A 22,887-nucleotide genomic window follows, 5' to 3' on the forward strand; every position below is an offset into this window, starting at 1 on the left:
CTAACCATGATGGCAGCAGCAAGCCCTCCGTTGTTCACCTGATGCCAGGCACCGGGCATCACCTCAGTTAGTTCTCAAAGGCCCCTCTCACTTTGCACGGAGAGGTTCCATAACTTGCCTCAGGTCACTCGAACTAGTGGCAGAGCTGGGATTTGAACTCAGTCTGTCTGACTCAAACACCAGCTCTAACGTTTCACCTGGCAGAAGTGGGGTGAATGGTGGTGTCGGCAGGAACACTGTGGGAAGCCAGTGTAGACGGGGCATGCCAAGCTGCACAGTTAGGCCCTAAGACAGGGCACGTGACAAGACAGAGAGAGTCAGGACGGCTGGGCAAGATATGGGAGAGGGAACCGCTTGGGGGACTCCCTTCTTGGGGCCCAAGGGGGCTCCTGAAAATCTCCACACTAGGAGCGGCCTCATGGGAGCTGAGCAGGAGGAAGCTCCACGTGATGTTTTAGAAGCCAACTTGTCTCCCAAAGTTGGTGCTGGTTGGTGACAAAATGGGTGGGCACTCGGCTTATATGGTGATGGGAGGCACACTGGGTGTGGGAAGAGTGGGCCCAGGATTGAAAATAGGCCTCGGGAATCCTCAGAGTGAATCATTTCTGCAAAGATCCCCCAAGAGACACCACCAGGCACAGGGGCCTCAAGACCGGGCTCAGAGGGAGAGAAGGGTGAGGGCGGGAGTGGTGGGCAGGTGGTCTCAGATTTTGACTGCAGCGTTCTAGGAGCCTCTTGATGATTCCAGGGATAATTATCCGGTTCAGGGGAGGGGGCAAAATTCTGCCTCCTTCCGGTCTTGGGAGCTGGCCTCTTGTCCCGCCCTCACAACTGTCGAATCAAGAGGCTGTCCCCAGGAGGCAGTCTCCGGGTCATTCTAATCACTTGGGGGAACAATATGGAACCCAGTGTCCTCCAATCCCAGTCATTGACCCTAAAGGCAGAGGCAGATGTCATTTCTTACATTAACCCCTGTCCTTGTTCCTGGCCACTCTCAACATCACCCTTCAGATCACAAAAGGATGCCATGAGGCCATGTTTGTGGCACTACTGATATTTGGAACTGGATAATTCTTTGCTGTGGGACTGTCCTGTGCATTGTGGGATGTTTAGTAACATCTTGGCCTCTACCTACACCGAGAAGCACCCTCCCCAAGTTGTGACAACCCAAATTGTTTCCAGTCATTTGTCTCCTGGGGGCCACACTGCCCTTGGTTGAGAACCACTGCTCTAGGGACAACAGGATCCAACAAATTATTAGAAGCTCTGAAAGACAGACTCAAAGGACCTGGTGAGGGGGACTTGGCCACAGGCGAGGCCCTGAGTAAGGGCAGTGAATCCAGGGCACAGTCCTGGGGCTGCCCTTCCATCCCCCTAATGGTCACGATGACCAGAAAAGGACTGCACCTCACATCTATGGATGTGGACTGGAAGCAAATAAATCCCTCCAGAAACCCTTTCTAAACAGACAATTCTCAATCAAAGTCTTGAGGCAGATACCCTCTTTGGCCCTAAAGGCCTGTGTTCGGGTCAGCATGACCTGCCTCTGCTCTGACCCATCAGGCCAGGGGGAAGTGGTCTCCATCAGTTACCAGCTTGGACCCAGGACTCTGTGAGCCCCAAGAAGAGGCTACTATGTCACTGTCCACACTCGGTGCTGCCGAGACCAGGCCTCAGCCCCTCTATGTGGCTTTCCAACCTCCCCTGGTCACAGATCTCTCCCTCCTCTCTGTGTCTCTCAAGTTCCTAGAACATTTAAGATTCCTGCTGCTCACTTATCACTTGTATGGCTTTGCTCTATTCCCTTTTAACAGGCTCATCTTGTCTCCTCAAGAGCCGAAGGGCTGGGAGGGCGGGGACCATGTCTCTTTTCCCTCGGTACTCTATGTAGATGGACATATTGGCCAAAGGACACATGGATAGGGATCTCGGCTTGCAGCATGTTGCCAAAGGCAGTACCAGGTGACAGCACTGGTCCTGGGGAGGGAACGCCCGCAGGAAGGCAACTCTGCACCCTCCACAGCAAAATGTATGTGGCACCTAAAACTGTGACAAAAGCACACACACTCAGGTTTGCTCAGACAGTGTGACAGACAACACAGGACAGCCCTCCGGCTGTCAGGGGATGATGAGACATGAAGGGGGCACTTTCCTGAGGAGGTGTGTCACTCTTCAGAGCACGGGGTGCACTAAGAATAGGTGCCTGGGTAGGAACCCAACTATGACAGGGAGCAGTAGGCTTGGAAAGAGCAGGCAGATTAGTCACGGTGTCCTCCCAGCATGGGGAAGGCACTAAATGAGGAGGACTCCCTGTGAGAGCAACACTCAATGGGTTGAAGAAGAGCCAGTAAGAAGAATGTGAGGTCAGCTGGCATCCCCCGCCCCGCCCCCGCCCTGAGAGCCTTTCAGTGGGAGGATGGGGAAAAGGAGAGTGGTGGTGATGGTGAAGAGGAGAACAATGGAAGCCCAGCCACCCCACAGTTAGAACCAGAAGTACAGAGACAACACCCAGTAAGAGAAGGGCTGCAAACCACTTAGCACCTCCCAGGGCATGGATGTTCCGTGTTCCTGGTCACACTTAGCTTGCTGGAGATGCAGCTGGAAAAGCATCGCTGCCACCAGCTACAAGAGAAAGTGATGGACCAGGGAGAGAAGAACCACAAGAGCTGGGGCACCAGGGTCCTGGGTGCCGAGCAAGCAGGGAAAGGAGTCAGGAGGCGGAGACAGGAGCAAATGTGGATGCACAGTGTCCTCTCCTGCTTTTGAAGAAGGGTCTGACTTGGACTCTGCTTGAGGCAGGAACTTCTCAGGGCTGGAAACAAGCTGTGGGGGCTGCTGTCCAGCAGAAGCTGGGCCAGAGACAGAGAGAGTCTCACCTGCCATAGCCACCCTGGGACTTGTGATGCCCAAAAACATAATCCTCTCTCAGGGGTAGGGGCAGGGGTGAGTCTGGGAGCAGGAGCTGAGCGGACACTGAGGAGCAGAGACCTGTCCTGTCTGCAGGGGCCAACCCAAGAGTCTCCTCCAGCTCCTACATGGACTAGCCTGGAAGTCCCGGAGAGATAGCCAGGGACTGCTGAGAGAGCCTGCCCCCCTTTGGAGGGACAAGGAGGGAGAGGAAAGGGAGCGTGCTTCCCAGGGGAGAGGCAGGGCCAAGCATCCTCTCGCATCTGCTGCCCCAACCTTTCTTGGACCTCAGCCCTGCCTCTGCCCCAGAAAGGCCCCACCTGAGGACCGACCACATCCCACCCCACATGCCCCAGGCTTTCGTCTGTGCCTTTCTGCTGCACTGTCAGGATACCTGCTCCAGCAGGCCAGAGGCTCGCCATCCCGCGGCACCCCAGGGCCCACCTGTTCAGGCTTCATCTCATTCCTCCCATCTCCCAAACCACTGTCCTGCCAGGTCACCTGATTTCTTAGTCCCAGCCCTGGAAACCCTAGCAACTTCCACCAGTCTGAGCCCAGCCCTTCATCTTCCCTCAGGGTCCTTTCCCAGCCAGCTCTGCAGCCTCCTCCCTAGCGCATCATCCTGGTCCTCGAAGCCTGCCAGCTGCAGCTGTAGCCCTGGACCCTCACAGCCCACCCGAAGCCTCAGTCTTCTTCAGAAGCTCGCCTTGCTGCCCAGCCCTGATGCCTCACATCCCCACCTCAGGCAGCCCTCCCTCCCCACTCCCACTCCCACTCTGCCCCAGACTCCGCTGGCCCCGGCCTTCTTCTCGCTCCCCCTACCTGGCGCAGGTTTCGGGTGACCCGGACGTCGTGCCAGGCGTTGTCGTTGAACTTGCCGTTGACGGGTTCCACAAGGGCCTCAAAGGCTCCTGAGCCCAGGTTGATGACAAGCCAGACAGCCCCCGACTTGAGGGACAGGTTGACGTAGTCGGCCGACTTGCCCGTGTGCAGCATCAGCCCATTTCGCTGCAGGGTGCGGAAGGCTAGCGTGATCTCATCCGTGCTGCTCTGGATCGGGTTGTGTGACAGGTCGTAGCAGAAGAATTCATTTCCTTTGAAGGTTGCCACAAATTCCTCTTTGCCTGGACGCCACAGTGGGGAAACGGGAGATAGCTGAGTGGGGTAGGCACTGCAGAGCCTCCACCTCCCCCACAGCAGCCCAGGCACAGGTGCTGGGCATCCAGACCCCTCCATCCCAACTGCAAATTTTAGGCTCTCTCCCCGCCCCACCCTTCTCTCTGGATCCTGCCGTCTTTGCTGTCAGAAGTCAACTTCCCCCACGTCTCTTTCCAATGCTGGAGGCTGCTAAGTGGCTCTCACACTGACAGCTGACAATTAAGCTGCCACAGGGCCACATTCTCACTGTCTCCTCCCCAACCAGCCCTCCATCGGTCACTCCCCTTAACAAAAGGATGTGGAAGAGGAACAAGAAGCTGCACCTGACTTCTTCCTGGAGTGTTCCCCATGGCAGGGGCACCAAGGGTCTCCTGAATGCAGCCCACCTCCCTCTCCTGCCTCTTCTCCGGTGATGGCCATCCTCAGTGCCCAGAAACAGTTGCAGGCCTCACCACGTGGAATGGGACTAGCAGGCCTGCTTTGTAGCAATGAGCAGATGAGGAGAATGGGGTAGGGGAAGCAGGAGGAAGACACATGGGAGGGAGATGCAGGTGACAAGGATGTGGGCGAGGGAGCAGTGGCACTGGGCAGGGCTTCCACAGGTGGCCATTGTGCCAGCTGTCACACTCTCACCCTAACCCCCAACTTCCTAGTCCAGCCTGAGAGGACAGCGCAGGCAGGCCTTTAGCAGAAAACCGAGGGCCCCCTGAGGGCAGCTGTGGGACCCCTGTGTGCCAGGAGGCAGCAGGGAGCAAGAGTGCAAGGGCAGGCTTGGCTCTCGAGGGTATGTGTGTGTGCACGCACACACGTGTAAGCACTTGGCACAGGGCTCCTCCCACTGGCACTTTTTAAGGAAGCAAAAACAACTGGGAGTGCCTTAGGGATTGTTAGCGTTCTGTAAGTGGGTGATAACTGCTCGGTGGAGGGAAGTTAAGGGTCCCAGCCCTATACTTTCAGAAGCAAAACCCACACAGAGGGGAGAAAGTGGGACGTGGAATCAAGGGAGCGCAGAGGACCTGGACTCTGACAGCGAATCGCTTCTCCTCCCAAGTAAAACACACAATGGCTCGGCTCGCCCACCTCGCAGGGTAGATGGCGGGATGAACAAGACGGCCGGCAAAAGGCCTTGATGGAGAGGAGAGGTTCTCAGCATGGGACCCCAGGCCCAGGAGGAAGCAGTGCCTCCCCTCCTGAGGGCCGGGCCACGGCACAGGTGCCACACGTGGAAGCGGTGGCTCTCTGGGTGCATCTCCTGCAGATGTCTCTCCCCTGTACAACAGCCCCACTCTCTCCCTCCGGGCAGGCTGCCCACAGGCTCAGTTCTCACTGCCTCCGGATGCCAAGGCACCAGCTGCTGCCCCAGAGCCTGGCACCGCACTCACTGCAGCTGGTGAGGCCTGGTTTCCTGAGGCCACAGGGCAGTGAGGCTGGTGGGGCATGGGTAACTTTGGGACAGCCAGAACCCTACACTGCCTACCTTAGAGCTTCATGTGAAGGGTCAGAAAATAAAGAGGAGTCAAGCAGAGACAAGAAGGGGGAGGTAGGGAAGAATGGCAATGCTGAGGGAGGCCATGTGGAGAAGGAGAAAGACAGACCATCAGAGACAGGAGGGAAATGAAGCTCAGAGCTGTGAGGGAACACGAGATGACAGGGGGAAATAATCTGTATAAAGACAAGGAGCAAGCTGGGAGGGGACAGGTATGGGTGGTGGGAAGAGGGCCAGCAAGGAAAGAGGGGACAGAGACCTCTAGGGAATGGAAGCCAAGGGTTTCTCGGGGCCTTGCTAGTTTCCATAGCAACCAGGCCTGCTGCCCAGGCACTGGAAGAGCCAGGGGGCTCAAGGACCAGAAAAGGGAATGTGTTTGACCTTGGGTTTGCTATGTGTCCTAGTCCTTCCCAGAAGCCAGGCCTCCCCTCCCACTCCCTCACCTTCACTGCAGTCAAAGAAAATATCATTAAGAGAGAGTCAAACAGAAAGCAAGGAAAGAATAAGGCAACCACGTGAAAAAGTGATTGGAACAGAACAAAAGAAGCCAGTAAAAAGGAGAAAGGCAGGCTTGGGGCTGGACCATGGCTGCCGAGGAAAAGTGGAGAAATGAGGCCATTCCTCGACTCCTCCAGGCTCTGGCTCCAGTCTCCTAGGACAGGAGGCAGAGCCAGCCACTCTAGAGCCAGAGTCCACACATGCTGCAATGCCCATCACCGACGGAGACCCAGGTAGGCCGAAAGACAGAAAGAGGCTTGGAGCAGCCAGAGGGAGCCTGAAAGAATTGGAGGAGAGTGACAGAAAAGAGATGAGTAAATGTGAACAAGAAAGCCCCGGATGTTGGGAAGGACAGAGACAGCCCCTGAGTGGGGAGAAGAGCAGCAGGACCTCCAGGGATTGGTGGGGGGACTCTGTAGGGTAAGGGTGTGGGGGCTGCCCTGCTGAGGGTGCTCAGAAGAGCACAAACCTGATCTGGGAGGAGTGAGATCTGAAGCAGCAGGGGGCGCTCTCCCCCATCTCACTGCGTACGACTCCAGAACTACAATTCCCAGCAGTGCTTGAATAGCTCCTAACAGTTCCTGGTACAGGAAGAGGGGGTAATCATTCGTCTGTCTCCCACGGTGGGGGAGTGTGAACCCCCCTCAAATGTCCCCAGTCAAGCTGAATGTGGCTAGAAACCAGTTGTTGTGGTCCTGGATCTCTAAAGGCCATGAAGGACAGAGCAGCTGCCTCCTTCCAGGCCCAGCTCAAAGCCCTCCTCTGGGAAGGTCTCCAGCCCCCTTTGCCCCTCCCTACCCTCAAGCGCTACAGCTGTCTGTTCTGCTCTTTTGGCACTTACTGCCTAGTAACATCTTGTGCTGCCCCCTTGAGAGGAAGTGTGATGTGAGAAAGAAGACCTGGGCACTAATACCGGCTCTTGCACCAGATTTGTGACCTTGGCCAATAGGCAACAAACATCTCTAAAGCCCAGCTTCCTCCCCGGACAAAGGCACTAATCATCAGCCTACCTCATAGGTTGCTGTGAGCATCTAGAAAGGCTTAGGGCATCTAGAGGCTTCATAAATTGCAAACCATTCCAGAAATAAATGACTCTTGCACTGGGATTTAACTTTCTGTGTGTGTGTGCTGCCTCTCTCTCTAGATCAATGAATAAATTAACTCCTCTGCACAAAGTCTGCACTTTCCCTACACTTTGCATGTACCACCCTTTATTGTGGTTATTTGTTAGAACATCAATGAGCCCCTTGAGAACAAAGCCCATTCACCCATTTAAAATAAATTTGCAGAGCACACGCCTACATATGTGCCAGGAGCTATGTAAAGCACCTGGGGTATATGAATGAAAATACCAAGTCGCTGTCGGCAGGAGGGTCAGTTGAGTGGGGGAAGCAAACAGGCAAAGTGACAGTTACGATGCCATGAGGCAAGTGATATAATGGGTGAGTAGACAAAGGGACAGCAAGCAGCATCTGGGTTTGCCAGGGGAGTTCAGGGGAGACTTCTAGTGTGGAAGGACTAGCTGCTTTTTCAAGAGTCAGCTGAAAGAGATACCAAATGGTTGGGGAAGAGAGCAGGGATGGCAGAAATCCAGGCTGACAGAACAGCCCGTACTAAAGAATGAGATTTGATAGCCCCAAGGCTTGGCACCCACAGGAGCTCCTTGACGGGTTGCTACACTGCCCTGTAAACTTCTTGGGGAAGAGATTCTCTTAAGAGAGCCAGCCTCAGGGCAAGGGAAAAAAGAGCTTGAAACCTGCAGCCCCGATGCAGGATAAAGGACCCCGGGCTGGTCCCCGGGCAAGCGTCAGTTTCCTCATCTGTAAACCATGGGCAATAAGCCCTTCCGCAAGGGGTCGTGAAGGCTCATTTAGGCAATGCGTGTGATACATACATATTATAAATGCCACATCTCCCAACCAGAATCCCCCTGGGCTGACACCTAGCAGGCTTCCAGAATTTGATGGTTAAACTGGGGTGGGGGGGGGTGGGGGGATATTACCCTGCTGCCTAGCCACTCTACCAGAGAAATAGATACTTTCTAGGCATCCCTATTTTGTGGCCTGTGTTCTGGAAAGAGGTCATCGGGACAACTGGGCTTTGGGAAAGAAATGGAAGCCTGTGGCCCTTCACACTGAGGTAAGTGCTGGGGTGGACCTCAGAGGGGTAGAGGGGATATGTCTCCATTGACTCAGCTGCCCTCCAGGAAGTGAAGCTGGCCTGCAGGGGGTGAGGGCTGGGCTCTCTGGGGACCATGGGGTCACTGACCTTTTGTCGGCTGGTGCACATCGCTGGCTCCTCCTCTCCCGGCCCCCCCCTCGGAGAACAGTAAGGACCCTACTGGAGAAGCAGAATTGGGGAGTCAGGCACAGGGGGCTACCCAGGCAGTCCCACCCCAACCTTGAGGCGATGGAGGGCCCTCTCCAGGGCGGAGGGTCTGCTTGAAGGTACAGGGTCGGGGGTGCTGCTCTGGGGACTCACTTGCTTCGGCCTCTGGGGAGGGAGCCAGTTGACAAACCAAGAACCCTTAGCTGCACAAACCGCATCAGACTCATGACCACAGACTTCTGCCCTTTGCCCAGGGGTGGGGAGACTGGGGTGGAGAGCAGAGGCTTCACTGCTAGTTCAGGAGCCCCTTCTGCCTGACCACATGCAAACAGGCCAGCCCTCAGGCCTTGGGGGCCCTGAGCTGCTGTCCAGTGTCTCACCCACTCTCTGCCCTGCTCTGCATCTTTGCTCACCCCGCTCTGTTAGGTCTGGTTCCTGCGCTTCAACTCATCCAATAGCCTGACACAGCACCCGTCTTCCGAAACCTCCTGATTCCCACATCAAATCTCTCTTCAGTTCTTTGCCCATCCTTGAGGCAAACCTGGTTCTCCCTCTACACCTGTTCATTTATTACAGGGAGTGCTCCCAACATCACCTTCGTCTACTTCTTGGCCAGTTAGACCCTGGGGCTTCCCAGGGACAGGGCCATGCTTTCTATTTGTTCTTTGTTGCTCCATTGTGCCTTCAGCAGGGCTGTTCACACCAGGGAAGTCCTGCCTGGCTGAGCTCATTGTGGATGGGAAGGCCTTGCTCAGGGAGGACCCCCCACTCCCCACCACTCAGCCCCCCAACCCCAGGCCTCCTCTCCAGAGGCCCCTGCAGGCACGTGTTACCATATTTGGGTCCAAGGCTGACTTGCGCTCTCCACCCAACCCTACCAGTGAACAGCAGCTCCCAGACACCATACCTACTGCCAGACCCCACAAGATGGTTCTTAAGGGAAACTCAAGAATGGAATTTAAAAGTCCCTGCCTGGGCCCTTACTCTAACCCCAATCCCAAATCCCCAGAACTAGAGCTAGAGTAACACCTGAGCTGCGGCCTTTTAGGAGGGGGGAGGGGGGATTTCTGGATCCTTCAGGCCTTCATCTATGACAAAGGTGAGCCACAGCCAGCACCCCCAGAACCAGGCATTGAGAGGCAAGAAGGATGTGAGTGAACCAACCAGGCCCTGACTCCCCACTTGGGACTTCCTCTTTCCCCATATTTCTTGCCATCATTTTCCATCCTTGCAAGAATTCCAGGTCTCTACCTCCCCAGACTTAAATCCATCCCAAATTCCAGGTCTGAGTCTCTCCCCACTGCCCAGTCTTGCCTACCTACAGGCTTAAGACCCCACCCCGTCCCTATGGAAGATGAGCCCCAACAGAGGATGGCCCTGGGTTGGGGGAGCAGTGCCTGAGGGTCTGGGAGGGAGACGGTGACAGGGAGGTCAGAGCTGGGGAATCACAGTCAGGACTCCTGGCCTCTGTCTCCAGGCCTGCTGAACACCAGGGTTTTTAAAGATGGTAGGGACTTGGTGGAAGGGAGGCTAAAAATAGATGAGCAGTCTCAAAGGTACCACCAATTAAAGGCGGTGTAATCACTAGCAAGTCACACTGTCTTTCTGAGCCTAAATGTCCTCCTCTGTCAAATAGGGTCAAGAAACATCCACAAGACACAAGGGTGAGGGTGTACAGTGGGACAGCTGTGGAAAGGGGCATCCTACAGCAGCAGGGTAAGGGGAATGAGGCTGCCTAATATCCTCTTCCTCCAGCCCACGCTTTTCTCTTTTTTTTTGGGTTCACAGAAAAGAAAGAATGATCAGAATGAGTGGAAGGAAATAAAACACCACCATGAGGAAGGGGGAAAAATAAAGCAAGATACACTATCAGGAAAACGCAAAAAAGGTGACTGGAGACCACGGCAGGAGTTCAAACATCTTTTGATGTCAGAAACCAAGGTGGGATGAGGGCGGATGGAATGTGTTGGGGTTGGGGGGAGGTGAGGAGAGGGGAGAGCGCACCCTGGGACCAGCCCCCCACCCCCGCCCCAGCACCCGAATAAAATAAAGACATGGCAGAGGAAGTGGGCAGGAAGGGCAGGAAGGAGGCAAGACAGGTGGAGGAGGGGAAAGGGGGGTGGGGAGAGGGACAGAAAATCCAGGCGCAGGTCAGGGGCCATCCAATCCAATCCAAATCAAACCAGAACTTCAAACCATACCTTCGCTGTTTAACGTCAGGTGAGCCGGACCTTGGAAAGGGGAAGGAGAGAAAGAAAGAAAGGGGGGGGGGAGAAGAAAAAAGAAAGAAAAGGGGAAAGAAACAAAGAAAACACGAGTCATCAAAATCAGCCAGAGAGAGGGGAGAAAAAAGCTTTTGCTGCCACAATTTAAAAACCCTTTTTAACTTGTGACAGACATCGGGGGAAAGCCCCCAGCCCAGAGCTGAGGAAAGGGGCCCGATGCCGAAACAGAGGGTGAGGGCACAAGAGGAGGAGAGAGAAAGAGGCGGGGGGGACGCCGGAGAGGGTGAGGGGAACACAGGCAGAACCAGAGGAAGGTTTGGGGCAGGGAGTCACTGCAAGGGGAGAGGAGATTTTGGTTTCTTTTTTTTTCTTCTTGCCGGAAAAAAAAAGGAAAAGGAGGAGAAGCATGAGGCTGGGAGGGCTGCTTTTTCCTTTTTCTTTTTTTCTTTTTTTTTTCTTCCGGGAGGCGGAGAGAAAAAAAAACGGTCAACGAGAAAAAACGAGTCGGATGGAGGAGAAAATAAAACACGACACAAAAATCAAAGCCACCTGGAGAGAGAGAGAGTGTCCTGTTAGCATGGAATTGAGCGGGCAAGGGAGAGCTCCAATCCTCCCCCACACCCCATCCTGTGACCCCATGAGCCTGGCAGGGAAGGGGAAGGCGAGGGTGTGAGGAGCCTGGGCTTAGAAGGAATCTCCCACCAAAGGAGACTTTGGGAAGACACGTGTCTGGGTCCAGCCCCCCCAGCTGTCCCCCGCCAACAGCCTCCGTATGGGTAGCAGGCACCTAGCACACCTGGTTCTACGAGGAAACTGGGGTTCGGGAGGACAAAGTTAGAGTGGCAGCAGGTAGGAAGAAGCGGAATCTAGAACACCGGAACAAGGATGGGGCTTGGATCCTTCCATGGAGAGGACTGGGAGACGAGGCTAGCGCTCTTGGACAGCAAGAACCAGAGAAGGCAGCCAAGACCCGCGGTGGGGAGCCCCAGCTCTCTGAGGGGTTAACACATCTCATTTGAAATTATTCTATGGACCCTGTTTCTCTGGCCAGGCCCTCTCTGATGACCCAAAAGCTGAATTTTGAAAATGGAATACAGAAGCCCTACATCTAAGACTGAGAGTAAGACTCGCTGGGATTTTTTTCAGGGTTGCCTTGGCCCCTTGAGAGAACCTGGTCAGCCCTGATTTGGGGCCCCTCTCAGCCTGATGGGGACAGACTTTGGCCCTTTGGACCAGTACCTCACTGCCCAAAGGGCACCAGCCAAGGAAAGCTCTCATCCAGAGAGACTGGTAACACCAGGCCCCACAGCTGGGCTGAGACCCCAGGACTCCCTGAGATGACCAGCCAGCCCCACCAAACCTCAGTCCCCCTCCCCATCACTGCACCCTTGGTGTCTGGCCAAAAGGGTGGGGAAGGAACAGCCCTGCAGTACCACATCGCCCTTGGAAACCATCCCAGCTGCTGTGGTTGTGAGATGTGGGCCCTGGAGCTAGAAAACCAGGACAGAAGATGGGTAAAGGGCTCTAGGTGTCTCTGGGACAAGGCTGAGGGCCAAGATGCCTGGGTTCCAAGAGGAGAGGCTGTGAGGAGGCCAGGAAAGGACCTGGATCCTGTAGAAGATGTGGGCAGATGGTTCATGTTGCCCACCTCTCGTCTCTCGGGTAGCACTGGTCTCTCCCCACTTCTGAGTCTGAGGCAATTGTTGGGGGGCCACAGCTGCTTAGGGCTGCCTCAGGACAAAAGTGCTCTTGGGAAGACACCGGCTTGATCCACAAAACAAGGCAGGACCCAGGCATTTGGACTGAGTCATTCCTCGCTCTGAATGCCCCCCACCAACTCTTTCCCCTAGAACTACCAGCATCTTCTTCCAAACCCCCGAAATCCAGGACCCAGACCCAGGGCCCTAACCCCTCATCCAAGTCTTCTAGGCCCAGGAACTAAGTGCCCTGTGAACTCGTCTCCTGTCCCCACAGGCCTGCACCACTTCTGCTGGGGGGAGGGGGGAGCGGCATCTCTCCTCTCACAGACCCTTCCACTGCCCAGCTCCCAGCCAGCCTCATTAGCATGCGGCACTCTTCCTCTGTCACCAAGGCAACCAGCTGCTCAGCTCCCTCAGGCGTGACAGCACCAGCAATCTTGGGGAAGGGGAGGCCGCTTCCATGCCCCATCTCCCCGCAACTCAGCCCAGCCTGGTCTGAGGGTGCTCTCCCTAAATCCTGCCTCCCTACCTGACCTGAAACCTTTGCTCCCTGTATGCTCCAGCCCCCTTCTGACGCCCCTCCCCACTTCCACCTGTGGCATCAGCCCCTCCTCAGGCGCCACTGGAGAAGAGGCTGGCAGTGATGGATGGCATTACCAAGGGTCCTTTCCTAGGGCACTTTATCTGGCTGCTTCTGGGTCTTCTCTCCCTGATACCAAAAGCTAAGGAGAAGGGAGGTGGGGCTACCTGGATCCTCAAAAGGAGATGCTCAGCAGGGGCCTGGGGAGCAGGATGGCTGGGTTCCTGGGAGAAAACTAGGCCTGCGGCACAGTGTCGATGGATGAAGGACAGGAAAAAAGCGTGAAGTCACAGAGGACTCAGAGGTCTGAAGTGGGAACTGCAGAGTCCAGAGTGTAGTGCCACTGAGGAGACCCCAGCCCACCCCTGTGAAGCCACCACCTGCCAACTCACCTCCCTACTCTCAGTCTCACCCCCATAATCTCCTACCAAAACCCCAGGGAGGACCAGCATCGAAAGAAGGAAGAGGGTTACAGGGGACAAGATAGCGAGACACACAAGCAGCCACGCCACAGACACAGATGCATCACACCCCTGGGTGTACACACACACACACACACACACACACACACACACACACAGAGCTCCAGACACACACACCTGCACAGCCACTGACACACAGGCACGCGCAGGGCCACACCCAGACCAGCAGACCACCATGCTGCCCCCAACAGATGGCAGAGTGACATCCACAGATCTCATTCCCCACTTGTCCCCAAAGCCACACTTCTCATCTTGTCCCTCTATTCCACTTGCTTGGAGAAGAACTGTTTCCTTCTTCCTCTCCTCCAGCTCCAGGCCACTGCTCCTCCCTGCAGCAGCCCTCTGGCTTTCTCCCCAACCTCCTCAGCACCCCCCACAGGCCGCCTGGCCTTCTACCCTCCCCAGTGGTTCTCCCCTTTCTGCCCCTCCCTCCACAGGTCCTTCCTCTCCCCGCCTCTATTTACCCCCCTCCTTCTGCCTGCCTCTGCCCCTAGCCCCTCCTCTCCAGCCTCTTTCCCTCTCTCTTCCTCCTCTATTCCTCCCTTTGTTCCGGAGGAGACATGACATCAAGAGCAAGTAAAAGTCATATCAGCACTAAATCTTATCTCCAGCCCTCAGAAGGCTGCGTCCACCCAGACACGCAGACTCACTCACAAGAGGTAAACACTGACACACAGACAGGACAGATGAAGACCCAGATGCAGATGCTGCTTCAGAGGCACACAGAGACGAGGCCACGCCACAGAAGACATGACGATAGAGGTGTACACACCTCCAGACACACTCAGACACATGTACACAGACATACATGTGCAGATGTGCACAAAGGCACACAAACACAACAGAGCAGCGGAGCTGCATGAACACTTGCACACAGATACGCGCACGCACGCGCGCACACACACACACACACACACGGTTGCCTGTGCACAGGGACCAGGGGAACCCTAAGGACACCCAAGGAAAAGGGACATCAGTGAGAGAGACAAGCTGGAGACACCAGGAGAGAAATGGATTCCAGCCCCACACTCAGGCCAAGTGCCCCTTGTCTTCTTTCCTTGCCCAGATGCCAGCATCCAGGGCAGGGCCCGGCCTAGGGAGCTCCCAGCCTGGGGCTGCCCGTGTGCCTCCCTCTCCCGATGGTCCAGGAAAAAAGTGTGGGGCAGGTTTAGTGACTGGGATCCTATCTCCTGCCCAGCAAGCTGCCTGCCCTCTCCCTGGGGTACACGTGTGCTCCCCTGCTGCTCAGCCTTTAAGCCTTGACCATCCAACCAGTCTTCCCTTCCTGACCTGGTCCACCTCAAAGAAGGAAAAGAAACAGAGAAAAGCACAGAACCCAGAGAGAGCCTGGGGAAGGACAGAAACAAAGAAAGAGGTCCAGGGACAGAGCCCTGGAGAAAAAGAGAGGCAAAGACAAAAACCAGAGAGAGAGAAAAGACAAGTGAAAGAGAGGACAGGAAAGTGTGGATTTGGACAGAGAGCCCCCAAAGAGAGGCACGCCCTCCGCCCTGCCTGGGCCTGTGCTGAAGGAAGAAGCCAACCACCCCTACCTACCAGCCCGTGGGGTCAGGGCTAGGGGACCGCACGTGTGTCTGAGTAGCAGAGAAGCTGCCAGCCGGCCCACATCCGCTGACCTGGGGACCCAATTCACACCCTGCCTGCACTCTTCAGACCCCAAGCGGATTCCACCCAAGCATCACCCCAGCCCCAGCCCAGCCCCTGGCAGCTTGGCCTTTCTAAGTTTCCTCAGTCATTTTTGGGCACTTCTGAATCCTTCAGCCCCATCCCTCCAGCCTTGCTCCCAGCCTGGTCTCCTCCCCAGAAAAGAAGAAAGGCCAGTGGGCAGACGTGCTGAAGACAGGCCGTGGAGGGGCTGCCTCTGCCAGGCAGTTCTCCCAGCAAACCATGAAGAGGGAACGGGTGAGACGTGGGGCCGAGGCAGCCAAGAGGACACCCATACATCCTTCTCCTGGGGGCCCCAAACATGGGTAGGGGAGGGAGCCAATCAAACCCCACGGCGATTGATAAGCCAACCCCAAAGACCAAGAGGCATCACTCACCTTCCATGGGGTGCTCTTCTACAGGCCAGCGAGGTTCGGGAAGGAGGGGCAGAGAGAGAGAAAAAAGGAAGGCTGTTAGCAAGGTAGCAAGGATGGGGCTCCAAGGGGAGCGATGGGTGGTGGGTTCAAGGTCCCCTAGCCCACCCAGGCCCAGACACAAGTCACCCAACCTGGAATGCCCTGAGAGGGACGAGACAGAGACTGAGCTGTTCCCCAAGTCAGCACTTCACACACAGGGTCACACAGTCCCAGGGGACACAAGCCTCACATTATATTTCAGGAAACTGAGGCTCAGGACATGTTAGTGACCACTCAGGGTCACATAGGGAATCTGAGGCAGAGCCGGGAGCAGCATTCAGGTGTCCTGCCTCCCCCAGCACCTTCCTCCTCTGCACTCCATTGCATCTCAGAAACAGATGGGGACACACTCACGCATGGCTCACCCCCAGTGACACACTGACACACATAGGCACTTAGTGATGCAGACATGTATAATCTCTCACACAACTTAAACCTGAAGCCTTTGCACCCGCGGACTCCCCCCTCCCCACCCCTACCCAGACATCCTTTCCCCTGGTGGGGGTGGAGTCTGCTGTACACAGTCAGAAAACACAGTTCTGCCTCCAAGTGCCATGTGACTCTCATCCCAGGCTCTTAGTCTCTCTGAGCAACCAGTACCTCTTCTGCAAAAATGAAAGGGGCGGACTAGATTTCATCTAAGGCCCTGGTTGTGTGACTCTGGGATAAATGCCTTCTCAACAGCTGGGTGAGGCAAAGGGCCCCCAGGCTGGATGGGACACTTCAGTGGTGGAAGGGGGTCAAACCTCAGGGGGCCATACTGGGCTGATCCCTATGTTGCGCCACAGCCCTTGGGCAGCTAGCCCTCACCTATTTGGGGCCTGCCTGGGCCTGTCCCAGGGGCTCACCAAATAGGTCAAGAGAGAAGATGGAAGGAAGGGAGGAGAGAGGCAGTTCCTTCAACTAAGCTTCAAATCCCCGGGGCTCTGGTCAGCTCTGTAATGGGGCCAAAGCCCCTCTCCAAACATTTCTACATGCCCACCTACTGGGAGCCTTTAGCGGAAGCAATAGGATGAAAAAAGAAACAGCACGATTTACAAACATATGGACCCAGTGGGCAAACACACACACATACATACACACACGCACACATGGACCCTGGGATATGCACTTATACACGCAAACAGCTATTCGGTACACACTCACACCCACATGCACACACTGTCTCCTACCTCCAACCTCTCTTTGTGTTATTTGCTCATTTGCTCTGAGGGAGTTGGCTAAACTCCAGAAATACACACTGTCATCTGTCATACCTTATACCACCCCCACAATACACACACAGAATGCAGAATCAATACTCGCACTGTGATCTAATACATAATATGAGATGTGCACACCACCCCACCCCACACTCCCTCCGGTGGCTAAAGACACTCCATGATGAACACAGCTTCCTTTTTTTAATCTATCGATCTATCTATCAGCCTCCCATTTTCTAAACCTACACACACAAGCCTTTACATCTCTACATATGTTACAAAAACACTTCTGTGCAACAGAGCTTCTTTTCCCGATAGCTGCATCCCCCCAAAAGCCATGTATACAATGATTTCCTTAAATAAACTGAACCACATACATTTGTGGTGAGGGAGGGGACCTGGCTAGGAAGGAGCCCTGGGGAAAACCCTTGGGCTCCCATGAGCCCAACGTCCAGCTCTCTTTGGCCCCAGTGTGCTAAGGCCCTGGTCAGTCAGCACACTCATCTCTCCAGCACCTGCACAAACAAGGAAGCTTGGCAGTTGTGGATAATCCAACATGGCAGGTATTTCCAAGAGTATTCCCGCCTGCCACAAATGTGGGTCATGCTACGCTCAGGAAGGTGAAACAACTAAGTGTAGTTTGCTGCCTGCAAGAGTCTCCCCTCTGCTGGCTTCCCAGAGAGGCACCTGGAGATTCACTGGCCTCTCCTCTGCTGCCCTTCGCTTTCTGCGGATTCACCTGTGCCCCTCACCTGCCATCATGGGCCCCTCAGCTCAGTCCCACACCCTCCACACTCCTCTCTCTTCTCCCACACCTCTTCGTGAGAGCACACTTTCGTGGCTGAGGGACTCCCAAACCTGTATTTGCCGCCCTAGCCTCTTCCATGGTTGCCGGTCCTACATCCCGACCTGTGCACTCAGCAATTACTCAGACAGCTCCTGACAGCCAGTGCACTCCTCTGCTCGAGCCACACTTGACATCTCCACCCCTGGCAACAAAGTGCCTGTTTCCCTGAGTTCAACAAAGGCACTGCTTCCAACCAACACTTCCTGAACACTCACCATGTGCCCCACACTCTGCCAGGCTCCAGAGAAGCCATTAGTTAGCCACGAGCCAGGCACTGTACAGACCCTCAATGTGTGTTATGGACCAGCAGCTTCCCGGCAACCCTCATGAGCTCAGTGTGTTATCTACTTCCTCCGCACAGAAAGGGATACTTGCCCAGGAGAACAAAATCTCCTGTGCCTTTCTCCGCTGCGCTTCTGGGTCATTAGAGCCCCCACGCTCACCCCCGACCCCAGGTTTCCTTCATTAGCCTCCTGCTGGTTGGTCCCCTACCCACGCCCAGCCTGGCTCTCTTGGCACAGGTACCAGATACACCTGACTAAGCACTGCTGTAAGCAACACACAGGCACACATACATATGCACACATGCACGTGCACACATGCTCAGAACTTTTCAGTGGCTCCGGGACAAATCTCTCTTCTATGCTTGATATATGCACCCGCCTTCAGAGAAGCTCAATCTGAGTGTCTCACGGGCTGTGTCCTCATGTCCAAGATGGACCTCAGAACCCTTCCCCCACAAGCCTGCTCCTGTTGCCTGCATTGCCTGATCAGGTTAGGAACCCAGAAATCAGCCTTGCTCTTTTTTTCTTTTTTCACACCAATCACCAGGTCCTACCAGTTCCATCTTCTAAAACTCTAAAAACTCAACTCCTAGAAACCTTTTTCATCCCTCGATCACCATCAGCACAGCCCCAAGGTCAGACCCACACCAGATCCTCTCCTCGGAACATTAATAAGGCTCTTAAATGATCTCCCCCTACAGTCAGTCTTGTCACCCAGCAATTCATACTCCAAGCACTGCCAGTGCCATCCAACCAAGTCATGGCCCTGCCTAGAACTCTTCAAGGCTTTCCAGGGCCCACAGGATCAAGTCCAATATTCTCAGGAAAGTCCATTCCAAGTTGACCACGCCTCCCTCAACCTCCTTTCCTGCAACAATCGGGGCTCTATCCATACCCAGTTTCTTTCCATTTCCCTAATATGCCACATTTCTGCACATACTATTCCCTCAGCTTGAAACATCCTTCCCTACCCTGCCTGAGAAAGTAGACTCTTGCCTTAAGACCAGGTCTATATACCTTGCCCTGTGTTCTGACCTGACCTCCCAGGCAGAGTCAGCCATCCCTCTCTTGATATGTACCTCATGTTATTATCAGATCTCTATCACAGTTGTTTCCATGCCTGCTTCCTGACTGGACTGTGAGATCTCCAAGAGCAAAGACAATGTCTCATTCATCTCTGTATACCCAGCTGCTTGCACAGTTTCTGGCTGAGAAAAAGGCATGCCTGTGTTTGTTAAATGAATACAAAATAAAAAATGAACACATCTCACTTACCGAGCACTACAAGTGTGCCCAGCTCTTTTTGAACATGGTTCCAGTTCCTCCCCACTGCTATCTCATCAGTAGATACTGCTATCACTTCCTTGTACAGATGGGGAAATCATAGCTCAAAAGTGCAAGAAATTTATCCAAGGTCATACTGCTAGCGGGGGTCAGAGTCAAAATCTGAACCCAAATCTGACTGGCTTTAAAAGTTCCGGTGGGCTACATTCTTGGCCTGAAAGTTAAGACTTCTAGAAGCTGGCTTTAATCCACAGTTCTGATTTTATCTCCCACAGAGAACAACTATCTTGGTCTCCTCACCAGCCCCTGATACACTCGACTCACATCCCTAGACTCTTCATTTAGGGTGTTTTCCTGGTGGGGAAGTCCTGGCCTTTCCTTCCCACCTCCACAAATCTCATTCAGTCATCCTTCAAGATCCGGCCAAGTCCCACCTCTTCCTTGACGCCTTCTCTGACCACAAGGCTTAATAATCATAGTAGCATTCATTGATCGCTTAGAATAGTGCCTGGCACATTGTAAAGGATTTCCGTATATTAACTCACTTAGTCCTTACAACAATATATGACCTCCATGTTACAGGGTAGGACATTGAGGAACAATGCGATTCAGCAAATTGTCCAAGTTCACACAGCTAGAAGGAGCAAAGCGGGGATTAAACCTGGCAGCCCACGCTCTTAACCATTCTGCCATATGAGGCTCTCCTTGGGAGCATCTAACTGGTCTCTTGGTTCTTAAAACAGTTTCTCCCTGCACAGCTCTCTTGAGCTGTCCATCCTGTTCTGCCTGGAGCCCTTTCCAACAGCAGAAACTGTCAGGACCACAGGTATTAGATGTTGGAGCTGACAGAATGATTCCACGTATGTGACCTCATTTACTCAACTTTCATACACACAGGTCTTGACTGCCTCACCAGAGGGCATAAATGGTATCATCTTGGCTAACACGAACTCGGGATTCCAGCAGATTCATTATCAAGGACAGTGTTGAAGGCCAGAACAAAAGAAAAGAAAAATTTCTGAGCAGCCAAAACCAACATCATAACAGTTATGCATTAAAAACTGTGATTTTCTCATAGGAGAGCCTCTCAGACCCAACTCAGAATCCACTCCCTGTTGGTGACACATAATTCTAACATGGTGGGAATGCTGATTTCTGAGTTCACAGAGAGAGAGAAGGATATCCATTGCTACCTGACAACACCTCCTAAGGACAGACGTGGAAAAAACTAGAAAAAGCTAATCGAAGAACGAAGAACTCGAAAGTACAGCAACCAGGCTTCATTTCAGGCAGGGACAAACTACAACAACGGAACCACTGTGTGACAGTCTGGTGCAACACCTGAGGGGAATCATGACATACTGAGTCATCCGGAAAAGATTAAATCGCATTCCAAATATGCTCGGGGAGACAGAGAGGTGCACAACGTATTTTAGAAAGATTTCCATCTGAAACATGGTAAATATTGGAGAGCTTTTAGGGGACAATGCCCCACTTTTTAGGGTGAGTTCCTCCCCCAGGGGTCCCTCAGGGAGACTGAGATTTTGCTGATCGATTCCCACTGCCTTCTCTCAGTGCTGGCCAACAAATACAGGAACACCCTCATCAGATACTGGCCTAAAGGAAAAGCTGTGGTCCAAAGAATCCAGGGAGGTTACTGGTTCTTGATGAAACATTGGTCCTAAGTACCCTCAATAAATCAAACGCAGGGCACCCATGGACACAGCTGACTGACCGCCTCTCCTTTCAGAGACAGCATAGAGAAGGTGGGGGGCAACAGGCCCTGGAGTCAGCTCAGGTTCAGATTCCAGCTCTTACATCTCACGGGGCAGTCATGCCTTCAAGGCACCTAGCAAATGCTCACTAGCTGTGAGGTCCTGCTCTCTCCTCCCTTGACAGTGATCCGATTCTCTTTTTATCCTAACCGCTCCTTCGTGTGTCTGCAGTCACTCCTCTCCCTCCTTCCAACTGTATGCCCCCCTGAAGTCTCTTCCCCTTCTCCTTGGCCACTTCATCCGATCCTAAAGCTTCAAATACTCTCTCTCCACACACATGACTCCCAGGTCTCCATCTGCAGCCCCACCTTCAACTCAAAGCTCTGGTCTCCTGTTTCCACCTGCCTGGACACCTCCATCTAGGAACACCAAGACAGGTGCATGATCTGTGACCCAAACCTGCTCCCCCTCCCAACTTCTCCCTCCCCTCTCACCCCTCCACCATCCTTCCAACCATGCAAACCTAAAACCTCAACATCTCTGAGCCCTCCCCCACCTGGAAAAGGCAGAGTCCTACAGCTTCAGTCTCAACAACAGTTCTCAACCACTGTTGCTATCCCTGCCCCACAGCTGCCACCGTCCTTCCTCGCCACTCCCCAAGATCGCCGAGGGTCAGGGCCTCCATATCTCTTTCCTAAGTTATCATCTCCCAATTGATTTTTCCACAGAATAACTCCACTCTCCAAATTCTATTCCACACTTCACTCCCAGCTTCCAAAACACAGCTCTTATTAGTCCTTTGCCTGCTCAAAATTCTTTTGTGGCTCCATTTACCAATACTCTGTACACAGCATCCAATAAATGTTAGTTTTATTTATTTTAGTTTAAAATTTCAAGACCTGGCCTCAGCCTGCTTCTCCTCCTTTAGATTCCACGGTTCTCCCTATACACCTTGGTGCCCCTCTATGGACATGAGGTACATTTCCCCCTTCCCCACCTTTGTTCTTACTAATTCCTTTGCTGGGCGTGGCCTCCCCAAACCCAAGCTCACTAATCAATGTTAAAGGCCAGTCTTAAGTAGTATGCCTTTTATTACCAATCCCCCAACTTGTAAACTCTCCCCTTCTTCAAAACCCCAAGAGCCCTCTGTTTGTAATAGTAACTACTTTACTCACCACTAATTATGTACCAGACACTCATTTAATTCCCGCAACTAATCTGTGAGATAAGCATGCTTATCTCCATTTTACAAGTGAGAAAAAATTAGTCTGCAGGTTAGGTATTCATCTGACTCACAGGACTAGTAAGTAGAGAAGTCAGATTTAAACCCAGATCTGAGCCTCAGAAGTCTATGTTTTAATCACTAAGCTACACTGCCTCACTGCATCTCTTTCCATCTCACTGCATAAACCATGCTTTTCTTTTGCTATTATTTATTGAGCACTTTCTATGTGCTGGGCGCTATTCTAAGTACTTTATCTCAATTAGCTCATTTAATTCCCATAACAACTCTGTAAGCTAGGTACTAGTATTATCTCCATTTTACAGATAAGGACACCAGGGCAGAGAGAGTTTAAGTCCAAGGTCAGTACACAGACAGTCTGACTGCAGAACCTGGTCTCTTAACCACACACTGGACTGTTTTTTATCTGCTTCCCCAATTAAGCAGTCAGCTCCCAGAGCAGCGTCTTCATCTCTGACTGACCTTCCACTCCCCAACACAAGGCGCATCAAAAAGGAAGCCTTGATAACAACCTGTTGAGTTAAACTACCAACAAAGTTACAAAAAACTCACGAGACCCATGCATCTATCTCCCTGCCAGCACATGCATTACCACTGGTTTCATTTCTCTCCCAAGTACCTCTGCACCCCCACTCCTCTCTGGGTCTCCCACTCACACCTGCACATCCTTCTTACTTCATCACTTTTCAGCCTTTTCTCCCCACACATGAGAGACACAAGGGGGAGTTCACATGTAAACCAGTGCAAAATCCCAGTCTACCTGATCCCAGCTTTGGCAAACAATCAGCAGCGGTACACATACTCAGTCAC

At 53.5% G+C, this 22,887-nt stretch overlaps 1 protein-coding gene across 1 annotated transcript in view; it reads right to left on the reverse strand.

Annotated features, from left to right (window-relative positions):
- NRXN2 (neurexin 2) overlaps window positions 1-22,887 on the reverse strand; it is a 97,553-nt gene that overhangs the window by 70,507 nt on the left and 4,159 nt on the right. Inside the window, 4 exon segments of the mRNA XM_032489729.1 lie at window positions 3,730-4,031; window positions 8,318-8,389; window positions 10,579-10,608; window positions 15,425-15,442. Of these exon segments, the coding sequence (XP_032345620.1) occupies window positions 3,730-4,031; window positions 8,318-8,389; window positions 10,579-10,608; window positions 15,425-15,442 (422 nt within the window).

This window comes from Camelus ferus, chromosome 10 (assembly GCF_009834535.1).
Source record: "Camelus ferus isolate YT-003-E chromosome 10, BCGSAC_Cfer_1.0, whole genome shotgun sequence".
NCBI classification, from domain to species: domain Eukaryota; kingdom Metazoa; phylum Chordata; class Mammalia; order Artiodactyla; family Camelidae; genus Camelus; species Camelus ferus.